General features: G+C 43.8%; 1 protein-coding gene across 2 annotated transcripts in view; it reads left to right on the top strand.

The window, feature by feature from the left end:
* Positions 1–17,723: 17,723 nt before the first annotated feature.
* LOC132427278 (phosphoserine aminotransferase) overlaps positions 17,724–23,526 on the top strand; it is a 29,097-nt gene continuing 23,294 nt past the window's right edge. For both annotated transcript variants that reach the window (XM_060014592.1, XM_060014591.1), the window contains exons 1-3: positions 17,724–17,862; positions 21,259–21,319; positions 22,268–22,337. In XM_060014592.1, coding sequence (XP_059870575.1) covers positions 17,803–17,862; positions 21,259–21,319; positions 22,268–22,337 — 191 coding nt within the window. In that variant the 5' untranslated portion in view covers positions 17,724–17,802. The remainder of the gene's footprint in view (positions 17,863–21,258; positions 21,320–22,267; positions 22,338–23,526) is intronic.

The raw sequence follows: 23,526 nt of genomic DNA, 5'->3' as shown, positions 1-23,526 counted from the left end.
GGGTTCCCTTTTCTCCACACCCTCTCCAGCATTTGTTGTTTGTAGATTTTGTGATGATGCCCATTCTAACTGGTGTGAGGTGATACCTCATTGTAGTTTTGATTTGCATTTCTCTAATAATTAGTGATGTTGAGCAGTTTTCATGTGCTTCTTGGCCATCTGTATGTCTTCTTTGGAGAAATGTCTGTTTAGGTCTTCTGCCCAGTTTTGGATTGGGTTGTTTGTTTTTTTAATATTGAGCTGCATGAGCTGTTTATATATATTTGAGATTAATCCTTTGTCCATTGATTCGTTGGCAAATATTTTCTCCCGTTCTGAGGGTTGTCTTTTTGTCTTGTTTATGATTTCCTTTCCTGTGACAAAGCTTCTAAATTTCATTAGGTCCCATTTGTTTATTTTTGGTTTTATTTCCATTACTCTAGGAGGTGGATCAAAAAAGATCTTGCTGTAATTTATGTCAAAGAGTGCTCTTCCTATGTTTTCCTCTAAGAGATTTAGAGTGTCCGGTCTTACATTTAGGTCTCTAATCCATTTTGAGTTTATTTTTGTGTATGGTGTTAGGGAGTGTTCTAATTTCATTCTTTTACATGTACCTGTCCAGTTTTCCCAGCACCACTTATTGAGGAGACTTTTCTCCATTTTATATCCTTGCCTCCTTGGTTATAGATTAGTTGACCATAGGTGCATGGGTTTATCTCTGGGCTTTCTGTCTTGTTCCATTGATCTATATTTCTGTTTTTGTGCCAGTACCATATTGTCTTGAATACTGTAGCTTAGTAGTATAGTCTGAAGTCAGGGAGTCTGGTTCCTCCAGCTCTGTTTTTTTCCCTCAAGACTGCTTTGGCTATTCAGGGTCTTTTGTGTCTCCATACAAATTTTAAGAGTTTTTGTTCTAGTTCTGTAAAAAATGCCATTGGTAATTTGATAGGGATTGCATTGAATCTGTAGATTGCTTTGGTACTATAGTCATTTTCACAATATTGATTATTCCAATCCAAGAACATGGTGTATCTCTCCATCTGTTGGTATCATCTTTAATTTCTTTCATCAGTGTCTTATAGTTTTCTGTATACAGATCTTTTGTCTCCTTAGGTAGATTTATTCCTGGATATTTTATTCTTTTTGTTGCAATGGTAAATGGGAGTGTTTCCTTAATTTTTCTTTCAGATTTTTCATTATTAGTGTATAGGAATGCAAGGGATTTCTGTGCATCAATTTTGTATCCTGCAACTTTAACCAAATTCATTGATTAGCTCTAGTAGTTTTCTGGTGGCATCTTTAGGATTCTCTATGTATAGTATCATGTCATCTGCAAACAGTTACAGTTTTACTTCTTCTTTTCCAATTTGTATTCCTTTTATTTCTTTTCTTCTCTGATTGCTGTGTCTACGACTTCCAAAACTATGTTGAATAATAGTGGTGAGAGTGGACATCCTTGTCTTGTTCTTGATCTTAGAGGAAATGCTTTCAGTTTTTCACCATTGAGAATGATGTTTGCTGTGGGTTTGTCATATATGGCCTTTATTATGTTGAGGTAGTTTCCCTCTATGCCCACTTTTTGGAGCGTTTTTATCATAAATGGATGTTGAATATTGTCAGAAGCTTTTTCTGCTTCTATTGAGATGATCATGTGGTTTTTATTCTTCAATTTGTTAATATGGTGTATGACATTGATTGATTTGCGTATATTGAAGAATCCTTGTATCCCTGGGATAAATCCCACTTGATCATGGTGTATGATCTTTTTAATGTGTTGTTGGATTCTGTTTGCTAGTATTTTGTTGAGGACTTTTGCATCTGTATTCATCAGTGATATTGGTCTGTAATTTTCTTTTTTTGTAATATCTCTGTCTGGTTTTGGTATCATGGTGATGGTGGCCTCATAGAATGAGTTTGGGAGTGTTCCTGCCTCTGAAATATTTTGGAAAAGTTTGAGAAGGATGGGTGTTAGCTCTTCTCTAAATGTTTGATAGAATTCGCCTGTGAAGCCATATGGTCCTGGACTTTTGTTTGTTGGAAGATTTTTAATCACAGTTTCAATTTCGTTACTTGTGATTGGTCTGTTCCTATCTTCTATTTCTTCCTGGTTCAGTCTTGGAAGGTTATACCTTTGTAAGAATTTGTCCACTTCTTCCAGGTTGTCCATTTTATTGGCATAGAGTTGCTTGTAGTAGTCTCTTAGGATGCTTTGTATTTCTGCAGTATCTGTTGTAACTTCTCCTTTTTCATTTCTAATTTTATTGATTTGAGTCCTCTCCCTCTTTTTCTTGATGAGTCTGGCTAATGGTTTAGCAATTTTGTTTATCTTCTCCAAGAACCAGCTTTTAGTTTTATTGATCTTTGCTATTGTTTTCTTTGTTTCTATTTCATTTATTTCTGCTCTGATCTTTATGATTTCTTTCCTTCTGCTAACTTTGGGTTTTGTTTGTTCTTCTTTCTCTAGTTCCTTTAAGTGCAAGGTTAGATTGTTTCTTTGAGATTTTTCTTGTTTCTTGAGGTAGGCTTGTATAGCTATAAACTTCCCTCTTAGAACTGCTTTTGCCACATCCCATAGGTTTTGGATCATCGTGTTTTCATTGTTATTTGTCTCTAGGTATTTTTTGATTTTCTCTTTGGTTTCTTCAGTGATCTCTTGGTTATTTAGTAATCTATTGTTTAGCCTCCATGTGTTTGTATTTTTTATGTTTTTTTCCCTGTAATTGATTTCTAATCTCATAGCATTGTGGTCAGAAAAGATGCTTGATATGGTTTCAGTTTTCTTAAATTTGCTGAGGCTTGATTTGTGACCCAAGATGTGATCTATCCTGGAGAATGTTCCATGCACACTTGAGAAGGAAGTGTAATCTGCTGTTTTTGGATGGAATGTCCTATAAATATCAATTAAATCTATCTGGTCTATTGTGTCATTTAAAGGTTGTATTTCCTTATTAATTTTCTGTTTGGATGATCTGTCCATTGGTGTAAGTGAGGTGTTAAAATCCCCCACTATTATTGTGTTACTGTCGATTTCCTCTTTTATAGCTCTTAGCAGTTGCCTTATGTGTTGAGGTGTTTCTATGTTGGGTGCATATATATTTATAATTGTTATATCTTCTCTTGGATTGATCCGTTGATCATTGTGTAGTGTCCTTTCTTGTCTCTTGTAACATTCTTTATTTTAAAGTCTATTTTATCTGATATAAGTATTGCTACTCCAGCTTTCTTTTTTTTTTTTTTTTTTTTTTTTTGTGGTACACGGGCCTCTCACTGTTGTGGCCTCTCCCGTTGTGGAGCACAGGCTCCGGATGCGCAGGCTCAGTGGCCATGGCTCATGGGCCTAGCTGCTCCCCGGCATGTGGGATCTTCCCGGACCGGAGCACGAACCCACGTCCCCTACATCGGCAGGCAGACTCTCAACCACTGTGCCACCAGGGAAGCCCATGGATCTTGTTTTTGTATCCATTCAGCAAGCCTGTGTCTTTTGGTTGGAGCATTTAATCCATTCATGTTTAAGGTAGTTATCGATATGTATGTTCCTATTACCATTTTCTTAATTGTTTTGTGTTTGTTTTTGTAGGCCCTTTTCTTCTTTTGTGCTTCCCACTTAGAGAAGTTCCTTTAGCATTTGTTGTAGAGCTGATTTGGTGGTGCTGAATTCTCTTAGCTTTTGCTTGTCTGTAAAGCTTTTGATTTCTCCATCGAATCTGAATGAGATCCTTGCCGGGTAGAGTAATCTTGGTAGTAGGTTCTTCCCTTTCATCACTTTAAATATATCATGCCACTCCCTTCTGGCTTGTAAAGTTTCTGCTGGAAATCAGCTGTTAACCTTATGGGGGTTCCCTTGTATGTTATTTGTTGTTTTTCCCTTGTTACTTTCAATAATTTTTCTTTGTCTTTAATTTTTGCCAATTTGATTATTCTGTGTCTCTGCATGTTTCTCCTTTGGTTTATCCTGTATGGGATTCTCTGTGCGTCCTGGACTTGGGTGGCTATTTCCTTTCCCATGTTAGGGAAGTTTTCGACTATAATCTCTTCAAATATTTTCTGGGGTCCTTTCTCTCTTCTCCTTCTGGGACCCCTATAATGCAAATGTTGTTGCATTTAATGTTGTCCCAGAGGTCTCTTAGGCTGTCTTCATTTCTTTTCATTCTTTTTTCTTTATTCTGTTCCACAGCAGTGAATTCCACCATTCTGTCTTGCAGGTCACTTATCCGTTTTTCTGCCTCAGTTATTCTGCTATTGATTCCTTCTAGTGTATTTTTCATTTCAGTTATTGTGTTGTTCATCTCTGTTTGTTTGTTCTTTAATTCTTCTAGAGCTTTGTTAAACATTTCTTGCATCTTCTCAATCTTTGCCTCCAATCTTTTTCCGAGGTCCTGGATCATCTTCACTATCATTATTCTGAATTCTTTTTCTGGAAGGTTGTCTATCTCCACTTCATTTAGTTGTTTTTCTGTGGTTTTATCTTGTTCCTTCATCTGGTACATAGCCTTCTGCCTTTTCATCTTGTCTATCTTTCTGTGAATGTGGTTTTTGTTCCACAGGCTGCAGGATTGTTGTTTTAGTTGCTTCTGCTGTCTGCCCTCTGGTGAATGAGGCTATCTAAGAGTCTTGTGCAAGTTTCCTGATGGGAGGGACTTGTGGTGGGTAGAGCTGGGTGTTGCTGTGTTGGGCAGAGCTCAGCAAAACTGTAATCCACTTGTTCACTGATGCGTGGGGCTGGGTTCCCTCTCTGTTGGTTGTTTGGCCTGAGGCAACCCAACACTGGAGCCTACCAGGGCTCTTTGGTGGGGCTAATGGTGGACTCTGGGAGGGCTCACGCCAAGGAGTACTTCCCAGAACTTCTGCTGCCAGTGTCCTTGTCCTCAGGGTGAGAAAGAGCCACCTCCTGCCTCTGCAGGAGACCCTCCAACACTGGCAGGTAGGTCTGGTTCAGTCTCCTATGGGGTCACTGCTCCTTTCCCTGGGTCCCGATGCACACACTACTTTGTGTGTGCCCTCCAAGAGTGGAGTCTCTGTTTCCCCCAGTCGAAGTCCTGCAATCAAATCCTGCTAGCCTTCAAAGTCTGATTCTCTAGGAATTTCTCCTCCTGTTGCCGGACCCCCAGGTTGGGAAGCCTGACTTGGGGCTCAGAACCTTCACTCCAGTGGGTGGACTTTTGTGGTTTAAGTGTTCTCCAGTTTGTGAGTCACCCACCCAGCAGCTTTGGGATTTGATTTGATTGTGATTAAGCCCCTCCTACCATCTCACTGTGGCTTCTCCATTGTCTGTGGATGTGGGGTATCTTTTTTGGTGAGTTCCAGTGTCTTCCTCTCCGTGATTGTTCAGCAGTTAGTTGTAATTCTGGTGTTCTCGCAAGAGGGAGTGAGAGCATGTCCTTCTACTCCACCATCTTGAACCAGCCTCCCTTTTTTATTTATTTAATTTATTTTTGGCTGTGTTGGGTCTTAGTTGCAGCCCGCAGGATCCTCGTTGAGGCCTGCGGGGTCTTTTGTTGCAGTGCACGTGCTCTTTGTTGTGGTGGGTGGGCTCTTCTCTAGTTGTGGTGTATGGATTTTTTCTCTTCCCTAGTTGTGGCATGCAGGCTCCAGGGTGTGCAGGCTCTAGTTGAGGCATGTGGGCTTAGTTGCCCCGTGGCATGCAGGCTCTTAGTTCCCTGACCAGGGATCGAACCTGGGTCCCCTGCATGGTAAGGCAAATTCTTTACCACTGGACCACCAGGGAAGTCCCTTGCTCACTTCTTTAACAGGGTTTAACTTTTGTTCTTCCTGAGTTGGCTAGAGAAAGTAAAACAGAGAAAAATAGCATACCCTCTATCTCCCCTGTTAAATTGACTTAGTAAAGAAAAGCCAGCTATTCATTGACAGTATAGGGCATAAAGAATGCAAAAGAAAGAAGAATATCAAACTGTCCTCCACATATTCTGGTCCCAAGGTCGGATACTGTCCCTGGCTGATGTTTTGCTGCAGGGTAGAAATGGCCAAAGATGGAAAAGATATGTAGCCAGGAGCTGAGTTCTGCTGATTGAAGAGTGGTTTGAGTTGCTATTATGGAAGACTCTTGGGAAAATTCCCTGTGTAGGTCTGAGTTCCCCCAACAGACACATATAAGATGTTTTTAACAGAACTGGGACTATTGTTCTTAAGCAAAATGCACTAGAGCTTTTGTGTTCCTTTCAGGAAATAGCTTGTCTGTGTTGTGAGGAAGGAGAATAATGTGGTTTTTCTTGAAAGGGCTAAGTCCCTCTGGAAAAATAGGCTTGGTTGTTCCTTTGAAATATGTGTGTGTGTGTGCGTGTGTGTGTGTGCGTGTGCACACACATCCAAAAGAAGTTAAGGAAGATTGTGATTGGCTGAAACCATGAAATTTTAGTTTTTGTGTTGGGAGAAATAACAAAATGGGAGGATTTCTCAGAACAATTATGTTTTCAGAGGCGTGACTTAACTTCTCAGCATAATCCCTGGTTGGCCACATGCTAAGGAGTGAACTTCACCAGCTCTGGACCCTGGGATGGTTTGGCCTGTTGAAAAGTTTCACTCTCAGACAGATGGTGAGTTCTGTAATTGTACTGATATTGTATTTACAGGGAATAAAGAAGCAGCCCATTTCCCAATTTCTGTCTCTCCGTGTGCTGTGATTTCTCTTTCCTGGTGATAAAAAGAATCAAAGGGTAGAGCTGCTCAGAGAGGCATCCCCAGTTTTGGTTGGCCCTAAAAGAGTTGAGTCTCAGTGTCTCTGAATAAGCAAAACATGAACCTGAGCAGTTCTGGCTCGTAGATGGGCTCACCTGCCCCCATCTTCTGCTATTATCTGTCGAACAGGATCTTCTCATCCAAAAGTGTTGCATCAGAAATGGAACATCAGACCTTCTCCTAAGGCCCATAAGGAGGAGCGGGCTGAACAATTACTGGCTCAATTAATTTGTCCTGCTTAGTTATACCAAAAAAAGAAGTGTGTGTATGCACACATGTGTATATGGCCTTTTATTTCTGGTTTCTTTTTTTTTTTTTAATAAATTTATTTATTGGCTGTGTTGGGTCTTCGTTGCTGCGTGCGAGCTTTCTCTGGTTGCAGCGAGTGGGGGCTACTCTTATTTGCGGTGCGCGGGCTCCACATTGCGGTGGCTTCTCTTGTTGTGGAGCACGGGCTCTAGGCATGCAGACTTCAGTAGTTGTGGCACGTGGGCTCAGTAGTTGTGGCTCGTGGGCTCTAGAGTGCAGACTCACTAGTTGTGGTGCACGGGCTTAGTTGCTCCGCGGCATGTGGAATCTTCCCGGACCAGGGCTCAAACCCGTGTCCCCTGCATCGGCAGGTGGATTCTTAACCACTACGCTATCAGGGAACCCTGCTTATTTTTGGTTACTTTACATTCTAAACCAAATTTTGCTCTGCTGTAAAATTTAAAAAGCAAGATGCAAAGAAGTGCATGTAGTGTGCTACCTTTTGTGTAAAAGAGAGGGAGGGAATAAGTATCTATTTGTATTCGATTATATTTGCTAAAGAAACTCTGGAAAGATACTAAAGCAACTGATAAAAGTGGCTACAAGTGGAGACGGGGTGGGACCTGGAGGGTTAGAAGACTAGGACATTTTCCCTGTACACCTTTTATATGTTCAACTTTTTTTTTTTTTTGTGGTACGTGGGCCTCTCACTGTTGCGGCCTCTCCCGTTGCGGAGCACAGGCTCCGACGCGCAGGCTCAGCGGCCATGGCTCACGGGCCTAGCTGCTCCGTGGCATGTGGGATCCTCCTGGACCAGGGCACGAACCTACGTCCCCTGCATCGGCAGGCGGACTCAACCACTGCGCCACCAGGGAAGCCCCTATATGTTCAACTTTTGAATCATATGAATATATTATCAATTCAAAATATATACCTAAACTAAAATTGTCTTGAAGTTTGGACATTCTCTGTCTACACTCTGAATTTCTAGAATGCTTGAGTATTTTAAAGCGCTCATATGTTACATTTGTCTCAGGAAAACTGAAAATAAGGGGAAAACCATTTTAGAACAACAAATGCTATTTACATTTTTCATATGTAAGGAGATCTAGGAAAACAAAGGCAAAGTACCATATGTGTCTCCAGGGACCAAAACAGTGTGTAAACAAGTGAAGTTCAAAAAATAGGGAAGGAACTTCCCTAGTGGTCCAGTGGTAAAGAATCTGCCTTCCAGTGCAGGGGATGCGGCTTCAATCCCTGGTTGGGGAAATAAGATCCCACATGCTGCAGGGCAGCTAAGACCCAACGCAGCAGCCAATAAATAAATAAATAAAAACTTTTTTAAAAAATAAGGAAGAAGAGAGAATCTCCCAAATGCTGGGCCTTCTATATAAACGAGTCTCAAAATTTATATTGCAAAAAAAATTATATTGCAAACCGGTCAGAAAGCTTCTCCTCCGAGCCATCCCCTTAAGGATGATTTAAAATGTCCCCATGGCACTGAGCAGTTGCAGAAAGATTGAGGACTAGCAAGATGGCAACAGCTAACTTGGAGAAAAACGAATGAAAAGAGGTGAGAAGTAGCTTAGGGTGACGAGGGACCAGAGATCTACAGAGAAAAATGGAAAAGCTTAACCAAGGCTGCTTGAGATATCATGGATCAACTCTGGGGCTGGCAGACTAGGAAGCAGCACCGGTTAAAAGTCACAGGAATGCTGTCTGCAGCCTTGCCTGCTGTCCTGAGAGGATGCAGCCTGTTACTGAGGGAGTGGCCGCATTCCAGGGCGCTCGTGTGGCGGCCTCCTCTGCCCACACACTTCACTTTTTAGATCTTGTCTGCTGCTCAGGTTCAGTTCTAGTTCTCTGAGTTTGCTCTCTCCTGGGAGCATTTAAATGACTTTCCTGACAGCTTTAAATCATTTTAATAAGCGGGGAAGTAGAAGGGTCATACTCTCTGGAATAGAAGGGCGATGGTTTGGTGTCCTCTCCTTGGTCTGATTCACCAGATTCTTGGTGACCCTAGACAGGTCTGTGAGCTGGGTTTCAGCCTTTCCTTCTGTGAAATGGGAGAAGAGATTACAAGCAGGTCACATAGACAGCATCATTTCCACCCCGACAGCATCACTTCACCCCTTGGACCATTTTCCTCATCAGAAAGTGAAGGAGTTGCACTAAGTTCCTGAACTCTACAATTTGAATTGATAACAGATACCCAAAAACGTGCGTGACACACTGAAAGTGCTTCATATTTTGATATAGGTAGACAGCCTTAATATAAAGATGGTGATAATTTCATCCCATTCCCCAGTTATGCAAGCCTCCATCCCAATCTCTGGGCAATCCTCTGGGAATAGCTTTGTGCTGACTTCTAGGGGAATGTAATTTTCCTGCCCACCACTCCAGGACAATGCTGGGAGAGACTGGTTCTCAGAATGTGTGAATAGATGATTCTAGATCACATTCCAAGATTCCTTCCAGCTCTGTGAGCTTGAGAAACAGTTGTACACTACCCACCCCCACCCCCCAGCCCTGCTCCTCTAACTACCTCTTCTTCCCCCATAAAACACATCGCTTCAACAGCCTGCAACTCGCCAAGACCCGTCGTAAACTTTAGGTAGTTGTGCAAAGTCAGAGAAGTGGGATTGGATCCAGTGTCAGTTGGATAGAAGGGATTCCATCGTCAGTGAAAACACTGACCTAGAATTCTAACTGCAGGACGACGTGTTCGTACTTGATGCAGCGACCAGCCTTTCAGCCTCAGCAGAAACACCTGGTGGGAGGATGGGCCTCAGCAGTCACAGGCTCTCAAAAGCTGCAAAGTGGCATCTCAGGGTCGCCAGGGCTTCCTGGTGGTCTCATGCCTCTCCTCACCCCACTATTTAAAAATTACCAACTTTTTAAAAGTTGATTAAGTTTTGAATATTCACTATGGAACGTTCTATAAAAATAATAAATATAATCTCTTTCTCCCAGCAACAAAGACTGTCAGCAATGTCATTTCTTCTTTCTTCCTGCCCTTTATAGTCATTCTAGAAGTACCATACCTCATGCTGGGGTATAGCCGTACATAAGGCAGGCGAAGTCTCAGCTCTCAGAGGAAGTAAGTACATTCTAGGGTAGACAATGAATAAGTACATGAGTGTTTCAGAGACTGGCAAGTTATGAGAGAAATGGCCCAGGAAGTAAAATGATGAGGGACTGGAGGTGGGGCTGGGGGTACTTTCGATAAGGAGGTCAGGCAAGACTTGCCAAGATGGAGCCTAAAATGGACAGAGATGGGCAGAGCCAGCCTTGGGGAGGTTAGAGGGAGAGAATGCTGGGGAGGGAAGGAGCCTGAGAGGGTCCTGGGACTGAAGGAGCAGTTTGGAGATTGAGCAAGTCAAGGGCTGAGCGGAGAGGTGACCAAGGACAAGGTCAGGGGGTTTTGTGGGCCCATTAGGAGTGCGGTTCTAAATGTAATGGCAAGCTGTTACAGGACTTTAGCAGGGCAGTTACATGACATACTCCATGCATGTTTTTATTTATTTTTATTTATTTATTTTTAATTTTTTTTTTTTTTTTTTTTTGCGGTACACGGGCCTCTCACTGTTGTGGCCTCTCCCATTGCGGAGCACAGGCTCCAGACGTGCAGGCTCAGCGGGCATGGCTCACAGGCCCAGCCGCTCCGCGTCATGTGGGATCTTCCCGGACCAGGGCACGAACCCGTGTCCCCTGCATTGGCAGGTGGACTCTCAACCACTGCGCCACCAGGGAAGCCCCATGCATGTTTTTAAAAGGTGACTTGCTGCTGTTTGGAGAATGGATTCTAAGGGGGGCAAAGTGAATGCAAGGAAACCAGGTCTAGGAATCTAGAAGAGCCCATGGGAGCCTGGACTAGGCAAGTGTTAGAGAGAAGTAGATGGACTGGAGAAAAGTTTGGAGGTAGAACAGACTTGCTAAGAGACTGAATAAGACAATGAGAAAAGATAAAACCTCCTCTGAACCCTTGCAGAATGGGGTGGGGGTAGTTCATTAATTATGGCAAGCGGTTTTCTGTCTCTAGAGGTGAAGACTTCAACTTTGGGACACACCTTTCTTTGCTTTAGGAAATGTATCACAGTAGATCCAGTATTTATAAATTCAGTCTTTCGCTCAACAAATCTTTATTGTGAGTTTACCTGGGCTAGGCACTGTTCTAGGTGTATTAGTAAACCAACCAGAAAAAAGCCGTGCCCTCACAGAGCTTACGTGCTACCACACAGACAATACACATAATAAATGAACCAATTATGTAGCATGTTAGAGGTGATTTGTGCTATGGAAAGAAGGAGATGTTAGCAAGGTAAGAGACCTCAGGAGCACCAGGCATGGAGGGGAAGGTTCACATTAGGGTGTCCAGGGCAGGCCTCTTTGGGCAGATGGCCCTGATAAAATATAGAAGAATTCTATATAAACATATCAAACACCAGAAGCTCCCAGGAGGGCAGGGACTGTGCCTGCATTATATGTAATACATGGTAAGAATGCAGTATTTGTTGAATGAATGCATTTGTTAATGTCTTGTTAGGAGCTATAAATTTGTCTACATTTGAGTATTGTGACTCCAAAGAGGTGAGCTTTTTTTTTTTTTTTTTAGTATGGGAATCATTGTTATGTTTGGCTGTGTGTGAAGAATAGAGATGGTTAATTGTTCCAGTGGTGGGGGACAGCTTTGTTTTTATTTTAATTTTTCATACTGGAATAGTTCTATGTCATTAAAAAGTCTGTTTGCCATATACATAAACCATGAAACCTTGAACCAGTCTTCCCCTTGTTCCCATTCACTCCCCTCCGGCCACAGTGCCTGCCTTGCTCTCCTTCCATTTCATTTCTGTGATTACAGAAATGGCTCTCACCCATGGCAGCTTTGAATTTGAATTCTTGTTATTTTTGTATTAATCTTTGCTGCCTTCCTGTACCAAACACAAGCCAAAAAATAAATTAAATCACAATCACTGTTTATTTCTGAGGCAGTGTGTGTGGTCCTTCGGAGTTTGGAGTATGAGAAAAAGGGGAGAAGCAGGAAGATCCAAGTCTTGCACTGGCTCCACCCCCCCACCCCATATCCCTGGCTTTGCTCTGTCTCTTTCCTTTGTCTTAGTATTTGATCAGCCCCCAGAAAGAAAAGGAAAGAACAAAACTACCACCAGGTTATTAACACTACAAAAGTCATTTTAAAACTGAGATGATGGGGCTTCCCTGGTGACGCAGTGGTTAAGAATCCTCCTGCCAATGCAGGGGACACGGGTTTGATCCCTGGGCTGGGAAGACCCCACATGCTGCGGAGCAACTAAACCCGTGTGCCACAACTACTGAGCCTGTGTGCCACAACTACTGAAGCCCACACACCTAGAGACTGTGCTCCACAACAAAAGAAGCCACCGCAATGAGAAGCCCGTGCACCACAACGAAGAGTAGCCCCAGCTCGCCACAACTAAAGAAAGCGCACGCACAGCAAGGAAGACCCAATGCAGCCAAAGATAGACAGGTAGATAGATGATAGATAGATAGATAAATTTATTTAAAAAAAAAAAAACCCTGAGATGATGGTTTCTATTGTAGGTACACATAGACTTTGGACAGGTGATTAAACAAGTGTTCTGTGGTCCATTTTCATGCGTCCACGTGGGACCCTGGAATGAATGAGATAGCCCAGGTGAGTAATGCTGATCGAAAAAATGCATATGTATATGACCAGGGCCAGCATGCTGGGTGTGATGAATAGTGTGTCTACAGCTAGAGAGATGGTGCCAGGAGTTTTGTTCCTTTCTTTTTAAAAAAAAAAGTAGTGAAATAAATACATTTTCAGGTTAAAAATATCTTGATGCTTTTTCTATATCAGAATCTTTTTAGGATGTCAGGAGATATAACCAGTATTCAGTTCCCCGTGTAATGTTGCCCACTGGTCCATAGACATCACTTCTCTTAAAATGATCCCCTTAGAGATTTTACTTGTGTGAATCTTGTGGTGGAATGCTCTCTATACTGATTATTTAGAAATGAAGCAAAAAGGGGAAATTGAGGGATGAACAGGCAGAGCACAGAGGATTTTTAGGCAGTGAAACTACTCTGTATGATACTATAATGATGGATACATCATACACTTGTCCAAACCTACAGAATGTGCAACACCAAGAGTGAGCCCTAATGCAAGCTGTGGACTTTGGGTGATAATGATGTGTCAATGTAGGTTCATCAGTTGTAACAAATGTACCACTCCAGTAGGGGATATTGATAATGAGGGAGGTTATGTGTGTGTAGGGAGAGGTGGGAGGTAGAGGGAAATCTCTGTACCTTCCTCTCAATTTTGCTGCAAACCTAAAACTGCTCTAAAATATAGTCTATTAAATAAATGTTTTTAAAAAAGCAAAATGTGTGGGCTTCCCTGGTGGCACAGTGGTTGAGAGTCCGCCTGCCAATGCAGGGGACACGGGTTCGTGCCCCGGTCCGGGAAGATCCCACATGCCGCGGAGGGGCTGGGCCCGTGAGCCATGGCTGCTGAGCCTGCGCGTCCAGAGCCTGTGCTCTGCAACAGGAGGGGCCACAACAGTGAGAGGCCTGCGTACTGCAGAAAAAAAAAAAAAAAAAAGCAAAATGTGTGAGCCTTGAAGGCATTGTGCTGAGTGATATAAGCTGGTCACAAAAGACAAATTCTGTATGTTCCACTTATAGGAGATACTTTTATCACTGAACCAAATTTGGGTTCAATCACCTGACATGCAGCAAAGCTAGTTTACTGACACCCATCTGTGGTGAAGGAAAGTATACCATTACTTGCAAGTGTCAAGCAAGGAGAATAGGCAGCTAATGTTCAAAAGACCTGAACTCCCAGATGGCTTTCAGGGAAGGGTTTTTAAAGGCAACATTAGGGCTGAGGGTTATAGGCGATCAGCTTGCTTGACTGATGGGGTGGTGGGGGGTAACAGGGTGATGTTTCGGGAATGTCAATCATCAACCTTGTGGTTCCAACCAGTCTGGGCTCTATGTGCTGGTGGGCAGTGTGCAGTTAACTTCTCCCACCTGGTGGGGGCTTTAGCACCTGCAAAACAATTCAAGGATATGACTCAGGATATTATCTACAGCCCTTGAGGAGGGGCTAAACGTCCTTGACTTTGTTTTATGGATAAACTGTTTTGTCTTGCTTGACTGCTTTCTTCTGTTTCTGCATTTTCTCACTTCTCTGATACTAAAATTGCCCTTTGGAACTCGGGGAAGGCCTAGGTGCCTAAAGCTGTTCTACAAACAAGAGGCAGGGGACACAGGGGTCTGTCCCCAGGAAGGCCCCATAGGGTCCTGTTCCGTCTCACTTAGAGCAGTCAAATTCAGAGACAGAAAGTTGAATGGTGGTTTGCAGGGGCTGGGAGAGGGGGAATGGGGACATTGTGTAACGGGTACAGACAGAGTTTCAGTTTGGGAAGGTGAAGAAGTTCTGGAGATGGATGGTGGTGACGGTTGCACAGCCCTGTGAATGTACGAATGCCACTGAGCTGTACATTTAAAAATGGTTTAAATGGTATATTTTACGTTATGTGTATTTTATCACAATAAGAAAGTAGGGTGGGGAAATAAACTGAGGTAACACAGTGAGTAGGATAGATATATTTTCCTATCAGTTGGGGTCAGAATGAAGAGTGTAATAGGATTGTGACTTTTAATTTCTTTTGCTACATAAACTGTGATGACTCCCTCGCCCCATTCCCCATTTTCTCTGGAAATAATGATAAGGAAAAAGGATCTTCATCTCCAGCTACCAAAAGGGCAGCAGAGATAACCTCACCTCATTTCAAATAGGTTTCTTCCTTCCTCAGAGTTGCCTTCTCTTCTCTTCCTACTCCCCTCTAAACAGGACACCAATCTGACTGGAAATGGCAGCGAAGTCCACCTTTCACACATAGTAAGGGCTCAATAAATAATCCCTGTGAAGACTGATATTTACAAAATATTGCATTTCAGGAGAATCTACTAGGAGAGGAGGGGCCCACGTGAAATGCAGGGGTTCCCTGAGCTAGCTTTATACACCTGCACTGCAAAATAGGCAAGGGTGACAGGATAATATTTCAAGATTATATTTTCCACAGTGTCTTCCCTTTTCCTGTTCCCTTATTCAGGCAGGGCGAGGAGGGTGTTCCGTGTTGAATAAGGGGAAATACATGGCAGAATACTATAAAGCAGTCCTTAGAAGGAGAGCTGGTGGTCAGCAGGCTGAACCAGGCCTGCAGGGAAGCTAGGTCCGACCCCTCACAATATTGATCTGTACAGTGTTGTCTGAAATTTGTAGGTGTTTAAAAGTTGTGAAATTTCACATAAAAATCTGGGTTTCTGGTTTCTCTTTAAATATGGGAAGATAGCTTGAGCAACCTTGGTTGCCTCACCTGGCAACAACCAGCTGGATCTGAGCTGCAGCTGTTGCATTTAGAATGGTGTATTAGTTAGGATAACATAGCCCTTCAGATTTCAGTGGCATAACCCAGGAGAAGTTGATTTCTCACTCATGTACAACGAGTCCGGAGCAGGTAATTCAGAGACTGGGGCTCCTTCCTTTCTGTGTCTCCACCATCCCCAAGGGCCTTGGATTCTTTGATTTCAGCCTGTGGAATGGGAAAAAGGCAGTGGAGAAGCACACTATTCTCAACCACCTTGGTCTGAAAGTGACGTCCTCTGTTTCATTCCATTGGTGGGTTCCAGTCACATGACCTGCCTTGATGCAAGGGGAGCTGTGAAATGTGGAGCCTGACAGAGACTCTATTCCATGGAAGGGGAGGCATAAATGTATGGTGGGCTGGTGCAGCTCTGCCACAAATGGGCATGTGCGTTTCAGTTCACCACAATCTTAACCACTGTCTTTCTATCCCTAAGTGGCCCCGGCTTAAGGTGTCTGTGGACAGAATGTGAGGAAGAAACATACAAAGAGATGGATTCTTCTTAGAATGCAAAAGAGATTTCCTTCAGTTGGAAGAGAGAGAGAGACAGAGGTCAGCATGTCCCTGGGCAGAGGGTCTGTGTGCCTTACTTCCCTGTAATATCATCTAGGAAACTGCAAGGCCCTCAGAGGAATGACTGCATGGCATGTCTTGGCAGATGGGATGATAGCCACCCTGACCCCACCCAAATTTCCTGTGTTCCTCAGTGGGTCATAAAAGTGGTAGAAAGCTAATTTACTGAAGCAGCATATAGACTTCAACAGTGGAGAAAACTCAGCTACATTTTCTGGGTAAGGAGGACCAAATGGATGAGTGCTTCCCTCCCTATTCCATACCACAGGACTGTGTAAATCCCTGGGATTAAGGACTCCAGGAAGGAGGAAGGTTAGCCTCCCCCACTTCCCTGGTAGATTAGCTGCTAGGGGGTCTACACTGAGTCATATACAATAATGGATATGCGACAATTCTTGCACACCTGAGTTTATGGACTGACATTCATACCCTCTACTCAGTTTTGCAATTTTCTAAATGAAGGTGCTGAGGAAGGCGGTGACCTTGTTCATTTCAGCTTTTTCTAGAAACTTTGCCCTCCACCTCCCAAACCTAAAGCAGTACCTCCTATCCCAGCCCCATCCCTCCCACATACCACAAAAAAGCAAACAAAAGTCCTAGCCCTGTCAGTTTACAGATCTTTTCACTGAGGTGGTTGACGCTGGCTGGTGTGGTGGAAAGCCCCAGGGCAGGCACTGTGTGTATTTCTGGCGCATCACTTTTGCTCAAAGATTTGGGAAAATATTTTTATAAGAAGATGGGTTAAATTAAGGAGTAAAAGGCAAAATTCACATTTCAAAAAAAAGATGAAATTCCAGACTTCAAAGGAACTTTTTTCTTGCAGGAAGGGGACCTCCCTGTTTCAGAACCCCATGTGGATCTCCACTGGAGTTCTTCTGAGAAGAACACTTCTGTGGAAAAGTTTGAGCCGCGCTGGCTCCGCGCCCGGCCTGGCTCTGGGCCTCTCCCCTGGCTTGGGCTGAGGCTCCTCAGGGGTATCGCGTTCTTGTTAATATCTGCTCACGTTTCTAAACTCACAGCTTGTCAGCGCCTACACAACCTGAGAGGTATTGCCAGGTTCCAGCTAGCTCTTTTCCCGAGGGGAAATGGAGAATCAGCAGCTTAAAAGGACTTGCCTGGGAAGCATCCAGGCTTCCCAGGCCAAGGCTTCACTCAGTGTCCTTGGCCACCTCCATCCCTTAATCCTGCTTTAACCCTTGGTCCCTTGGTGTTTTGCAGAGAACCTCATCCCCCACCCACCCACCCCCGGCCCATAGTTCACCCTGCAATTCCATCCTTGGCGGCCCTTCCTCCCCACTGGAGTATCTGGCGCCCATGGGGGTGCTTAGGAAAGTTTGGTGAATTAATGACCGCTGGTTCAAACAAATGCAGCAGAGCCCAGTCTAGGGTCTGGTGAAGATGTGGTTGGATGGGGGTGAGGGGTGATTTACTCCGCCATCTCCCAGTGCAGCCCAGAGAGAGGGGCTAGGGTCCGCGTTGGAGGACTGGAAAGCGCCTCATCAAGCGTGCAGAAGTACCAACGCAAGTTGGCAGGGGTAGCCTCCTCTCGCCGCCCAAGGTTCTCCGGCGGGAGCGCAGCCGAGCCGCCTGGATGGTGCAATCTCCCGCGCGCCTTGCATTGATCAAAAAAGGGGTTGAAACAGTAAACGCGAGGAGGAGCAACTGCTCTCGAGTCTCGACTGGGGAGCACGACCAATGGGGATGCGAGCCCCGTTGCACGAACCAATCAGTGCAGGGCCAGCGACAGCGCGGGCCAATGGGGGCGCCGGCTCGGCGCTGGAAGAGAGCACAGAGTCGACGCCGGCTGCAGACTTGCGCAGCCCACGCTATCGGTCCTTTCCAGTCGACTCCCAGTTCCCGCTTCTGCACCATGGACTCCCTGATGCAGGTGGTCAACTTCGGGCCCGGGCCCGCCAAACTGCCGCGCTCGGTAAGTCCCCTCTAGCGCGCGCCGGCAGTGCGGTCCGGGCGGGAGCAGGCGCGTGGGTGGCTGTGCATCCCCGCACGGGGCTCCCGGATCCCCACTTCCTGCCCAGATTTCCCCGAACGCTCTGCACTGGCGTGCACTCCCAGTTTAGGATCTATCGTGGGTGGGCCTCTAGAAGGATACATTGGGGGAGGAACTCGGCGAGGTTTGCTTGTGCATCTGTCGCTGGCGCCGGCTACGGGTGCGCCGCATGCAGAACCCTGCCCGCCCGGGAGTGCTGGCTCGCTGCGCTGCGCACCTGCAAACTCCGGCGCTGTGCCTTCAGTCCGGCCGGGCCGCGGGCGCGGCGGAAAACAAAAAGCTCCCAACTCTGCGTTCGCCTCGCCCCGCAGTGCTGCGAACCAGGCAGTGTTGAGTGGATGCGTGAATGGACACTGGGAATGAATGGTGAATGAGGATTGCGTTAACTGGAGGGAACTGCAAACTGGAGGCCCGCGCACGACCCCTCGGAAGCAGTGTTGCCTTTAGCCAGCACTTGGAAACATTGCTTTTCAGAAATGGAAATTTAAAAGCCTTCAGTCCAGCCCAGGCTTTCCCTCTTTGTCTCTCAGATACCCCACCCGTCCCTAAAGCCTTTTTTCTCCCCTCTGTTTCACGCGTAGATTTTTTTTTTTTTCCAACTGGCGTGTCCCCTAAAGGCGTTCTAATATTCAAATTCTGGTAGGCCTTGGGCTGCTAGCCCAGTTCGGTTCACTTTGTTCTGGAGCAAATGAGTGACTAAATTCTCCCCTGGGCCATTACCAGACCTTTCAAGTGCAAGTGGAACTTACTCCCTGCCTTCCCAGCCCCTAGCCGGGTTCCGGCTCCTCCCCTAACCTCCAAAACCCACTCCCTCCACATCCATTCTCCCCTCCCACCGCCCAAGCTGTGAAGGGGGCCAAGTCTCTACTGCGCCTTGGATGCACTGACCCCTGCCGCTGCTGTTATATTTTTATTTTTCTAACCAGGATGACTCTGATGATATGTTGTAGCAACATGGTGCATAGCCAAGTGTTTTACAATTATCTGCTGTTGAACTGAGTAGAATCTCCCTGGGACAGAGACTTCTCTGTGTTGTGATAAGAGCAGAGAATCTTAATTGTAGAAGGGGAAGGACATTTTGCTTTTCTGGGGGCAGCGCTAGTAGGAGCTGAGAGTACAGGGCTTCGTTTTTTCTTAGTTATTGCGGTCTGTTTTAGGTGAGATTCCCTGCCAGAGCTGTGCAAACGTTTCCTCTACCCTCACCGTTTTTTCCCCTCTCTGTGTTTTGGAGTCTTCTGCACATTTGTTTCCTGTGTAATTTGTTCTGCATTTATTATAAAGGCAGTTGTTATCAGTAGTACAATTATTTATTATTTATTTTCCTGGGAGGATTTATGCCCTCCTGTGTGCTCTTCAAGCTGGGAGGGGGGGCAGATGTTGCTATTTATGTGTCTTCTTAATTTAATTGAAGTATAAGGATTAGAGAAGCTTTGCAAACTGTTTTTGACTGTAACCACAATGAAAAATATATTTCACAAAATGAGCAAGTACCTGCACATAATTAAAACAAAAGGCTTATGAAATATTTAGCCTAATGACTACAACATGCACAATTTTGTATCCTATTCTGCTTTGGTCTGTTCTAGTTCATTAAAAAATAATGAACTTTTCATAATTGAACTTTTCATTAAAAAATGATGAACTTTTCATAATGAACTTTTCGTTGTGGTGTGTGGACTTCTCATTGCAGTGGCTTCTCTTGTTGCGGAGCACAGGCTCCAGGTGCACGGTCTTCAGTAGTTGTGGCATGCAGGCTCTGTACGTGTGGCTCGCAGGCTCTAGAGCGCAGGCTCAGTAGTTGTGGCGCACAGGCTTAGTTGCTCCGCGGCATGTGGGATCTTCCCAGACCAGGGCTCGAACCCGTGTCCCCTGCATTGACAGGTGGATTCTTAACCACTGCGCCACCAGGGAAGCCCTAGATTATGTTTTATGAGGTCTTTAGCCTGTATCTTTTAAGGGAACCTCCTTTGATGGCAGGATGCTTCTACAGAGGGTTTATCTCACCTATTTTGTGTACATTTTTAGAGCATTTCTTTCTCTCTTTTTACTTTGTGGCAGATTGCTCATACACAAAGGTAGAGAGGGAATAATATAACTAAATTCATGCACCCACCCAAAATTTAACAACTAAGGGCATTTTGCCAATCTTGTTTCAGCGCTCCCTGCCCCATACCCTCTTTCTCCCCTTCTGCCCCTGGATAATTTTAAAGCCAATCACAGATATCGTGTCATTTCACTCGTAAACAATGCAGCATGCATCTCTGATAAGGGCTTTCTATTCTTCTTACTGAAGTGTGTGTATATATATACACACATATATATATGTGTGTATATATATACATATATGTATATATACACATAAATCTACGTAGATACATATATGAAATAGGTGTTTTTCTTTCAGTGTGTAGTAATTTACATTTAATTGCCTTTGGGAAAAAAACAATGAGGCACCTCCCTAGAAAGTGAGCTATGTGTTTGGGGGTGGGGGTAGGGAATGAGCCTTGCCCCCCACCCGTTTCCTGGCAATGGAAGATTGGCCATAAGATGGGTCCCACCTGTCCAGTTGTCCTTGTAAGGCAGACTGTGGTTATGGGATTGCAGTGATCTTACAAGATGGGTCAAGGGGCTGGACTGGGGCATACAGCGAAGTACCTCTGGAGCCACAGCTGAGATTCTTCACCTGCAAATTGGGGATGAGAATATCACCTTCAGGGCTGTTGTTGAGGGGAGAGTGCAGTACATCAGTACCCCTGACGAACCTTAATTCACAGCAGGTGCTTCCTAATTCCCGCCCACCCCACCCATCCCAGCAGACCAAAAAGATGGAAAATTGAGTTATCAGTTTAACTTGGGCCTAATTGATTTTTTTGTTGTCCCCCAGAACTTTATGATTTTTGTGCCTTTGCTGTCAGAGTGCCAATGCAATTGTGGAAGGGACATTTTTCTAGGGAATTAGACTTTTCCCAAAGGTCTGAAGTTGACAGTTAAAGAACTGTTATCAGAAAACTTCTATACTTGATCTTTTTTTAAGTCCAAGTGAGTTTTTATCTCTAAATAACTTCATACCTTTGGAAAAACTGTCTTAGCATCAGTCACGTTGCATAATTTCACTCTCAACTTGAGTGTAAGTTGCATCATCAGGGCTCTGTGGGGATAGGGGGAGGAAGGGGATTGGCTGTGGGCAGGGACACAAGCTTCTTCACAGGCCTGGTGGGTGGATCCTCTCCCCTGTCCCTCCCCCACTGCAGTTTGTATGTCCAGAGTTGTGCACAGCCTATTGAAATCATCTGAAATTTTCTTTTGTTTTTTTCCTAGGTATTGTCAGAGATACAAAAAGAATTATTAGACTACAAAGGAGTTGGGATTAGTGTTCTTGGTAAGATTTACTTTTGGATTCTGTGAATGTCCAGGATTCAAAGGGAACCAATTAAAATGCATCATCAAGCCTAGAATTTCTACTGGGTCTTCCTGAGTTATTTCAAATCTTTGGAAAAGATATTGTAGATATATTTTTAAATTTTAATAACTTCCGTAGCATGTTTGATCGAAGCAATTTTGAAAGCAACATAAATGCTGGTGAGGGATTTATGTCTCAGCTTACAGTCGCATCATTGGTTTTTGCTGTGCATAGGATCTGAGATCGAAAGATCCTGTACGTTTACATTAACAGTGCCCAAACATTTATAAAATTGCTTCACATTCATTTTACAGTTTTTGCTGTTCTTAAACATGAACTCATTAATGTTGAAAAGTACACAAGCCTTTTTTTGAAGATCTTGCATGTTAATAAGTTCATGAAGTTTCTTTGAGTTCTGAAATTTACTTTTTTTAAAATTTAATTTTCTTTTTCTTTTTTGATATTTCCAAAGGCTACAGACTATTAAGAGACTGTAGGTTTAGCTGTGTGCTCATTGCTATTAAATTTTGTTCCTGTGGGTCTGGCACACGCACCTAGATTTCTGTGAAGTGAGAGCACAGTGTGGAATTTTGTGCTGATGCCCTAAGGGCAGCATTTGCATACAATTCCTGTTGGTGAGAAAGATGTGAGTGATCAGAGACCAAAGGATAAATTAGTACATGGCTCACTCAGTGAATATTGCCGCTTTTGAAAAATCATTGTGCTGTGACAATAAGGTTAAAATGTTTGCAGTTTGAAAACCAGTTTGGATTTTCCCTTAAAGTAAGTGTGGCCCACAATTTGAATGGAAAATAACTGACATTTCCCTTTGTTATTTGATTTGCAAATTTTGTAGTTACAGCTACAGTTAACTTTTGTTGCTTTGGTTTTGAACTGGAATTTTTTTTCTTGTTTTTCTTTCCACAGAAATGAGCCACAGGTCATCAGATTTCTCTAAGATTATTAACAACACAGAGAACCTTGTGCGGGAATTATTGTAAGTTTAAAATTTTAAAGACAAAATTGTGTTACTCTTGTTTGGTAATCCATATACGTGGGTGTCTGTTGCATTATTTTCTAGACTCTGCTGTGTGTTCAGAATATTCCATTCTTACAAATAATCTTGTTAAGATTCTCCCAAATTCACTAGATCAGTACATAATGCTTTTTATTTGTTCCTCATCCTGCGTTTGTATTTTTATTTTATGTGTTTTTTTCAAAGATCTGAAATCATTTTATCTGGGAAAGATTTTTTTAGCACTGTGGAAGTTAAACTGGCTTAAAAGGGATTTAAATGACAAAGAAGTGGTCATCTTTTTTTTTTTTTTTTTTTTGCGGTATGTGGGCCTCTCACTGTTGTGGCCTCTCCCGTTGCGGAGCACAGGCTCCAGACGCGTAGGCTCAGCGGCCATGGCTTACGGGCCCAGCCGCTCCGCGGCATGTGGGATCCTCCCGGACCGGGGCACAAACCCGCGTCCCCTGAATCGGCAGGCGGACTCTCAACCACTGCGCCACCAGGGAAGCCCAAGAAGTGGTTATCTTTGTCAGCATAATTAACTATAACTTAGTTCACTGGCTCTTAAAGTATTGCCTCATACAACCTGTCAGAATCAACTCGTGGGGGAAGTATTAAAAAATTCAAGTGCTGGGTCCCATCCAGACCTGTTGAATCAGAGCCTTTGTACAAACTTCATTTTTAACGGGCTCTTTGGGCAATTTTAAGGGTTCTGAACTCTGGGAACTGCTTCTCAAATGAACTTTCCTAGTTATCTGCACTGCTCTTCTTACCCAGAGGAAACTGTGTTCTTAAATAGATTGCTGCTTAAAGGAGAGGTTTTATATATTATATAAATATATTCACATAGAAATATGAATACGGTCATCTTGAAAACAAAACATTGTGGGGTTTTTTTTCTGCTCACAAAACTAGTGCATGTTCATGGTGGAAAGTTTAGGGAAAAAACAAACTCACAAAATCAACCGTAATTATCCATAACCCCACCAGTCAGCGGTAATCACTGTTAACGTTTTAGGGTCCATCCTTGCATTGTTTCATTAACAAAATTGGAATTATACTAATTATTTAATAACTTTCCCTGTAAATTGCATGGATAGAATGCTTCAGATGGGGCGGGCTTGGTGACATTTTTGTGAGGAGCCCTCGAAACCCATGCTAATGTCCGTGT

This window comes from Delphinus delphis, chromosome 6 (assembly GCF_949987515.2).
Source record: "Delphinus delphis chromosome 6, mDelDel1.2, whole genome shotgun sequence".
Lineage (NCBI taxonomy): Eukaryota > Metazoa > Chordata > Mammalia > Artiodactyla > Delphinidae > Delphinus > Delphinus delphis.
This window is presented reverse-complemented; position numbering and strand designations above follow the sequence as displayed.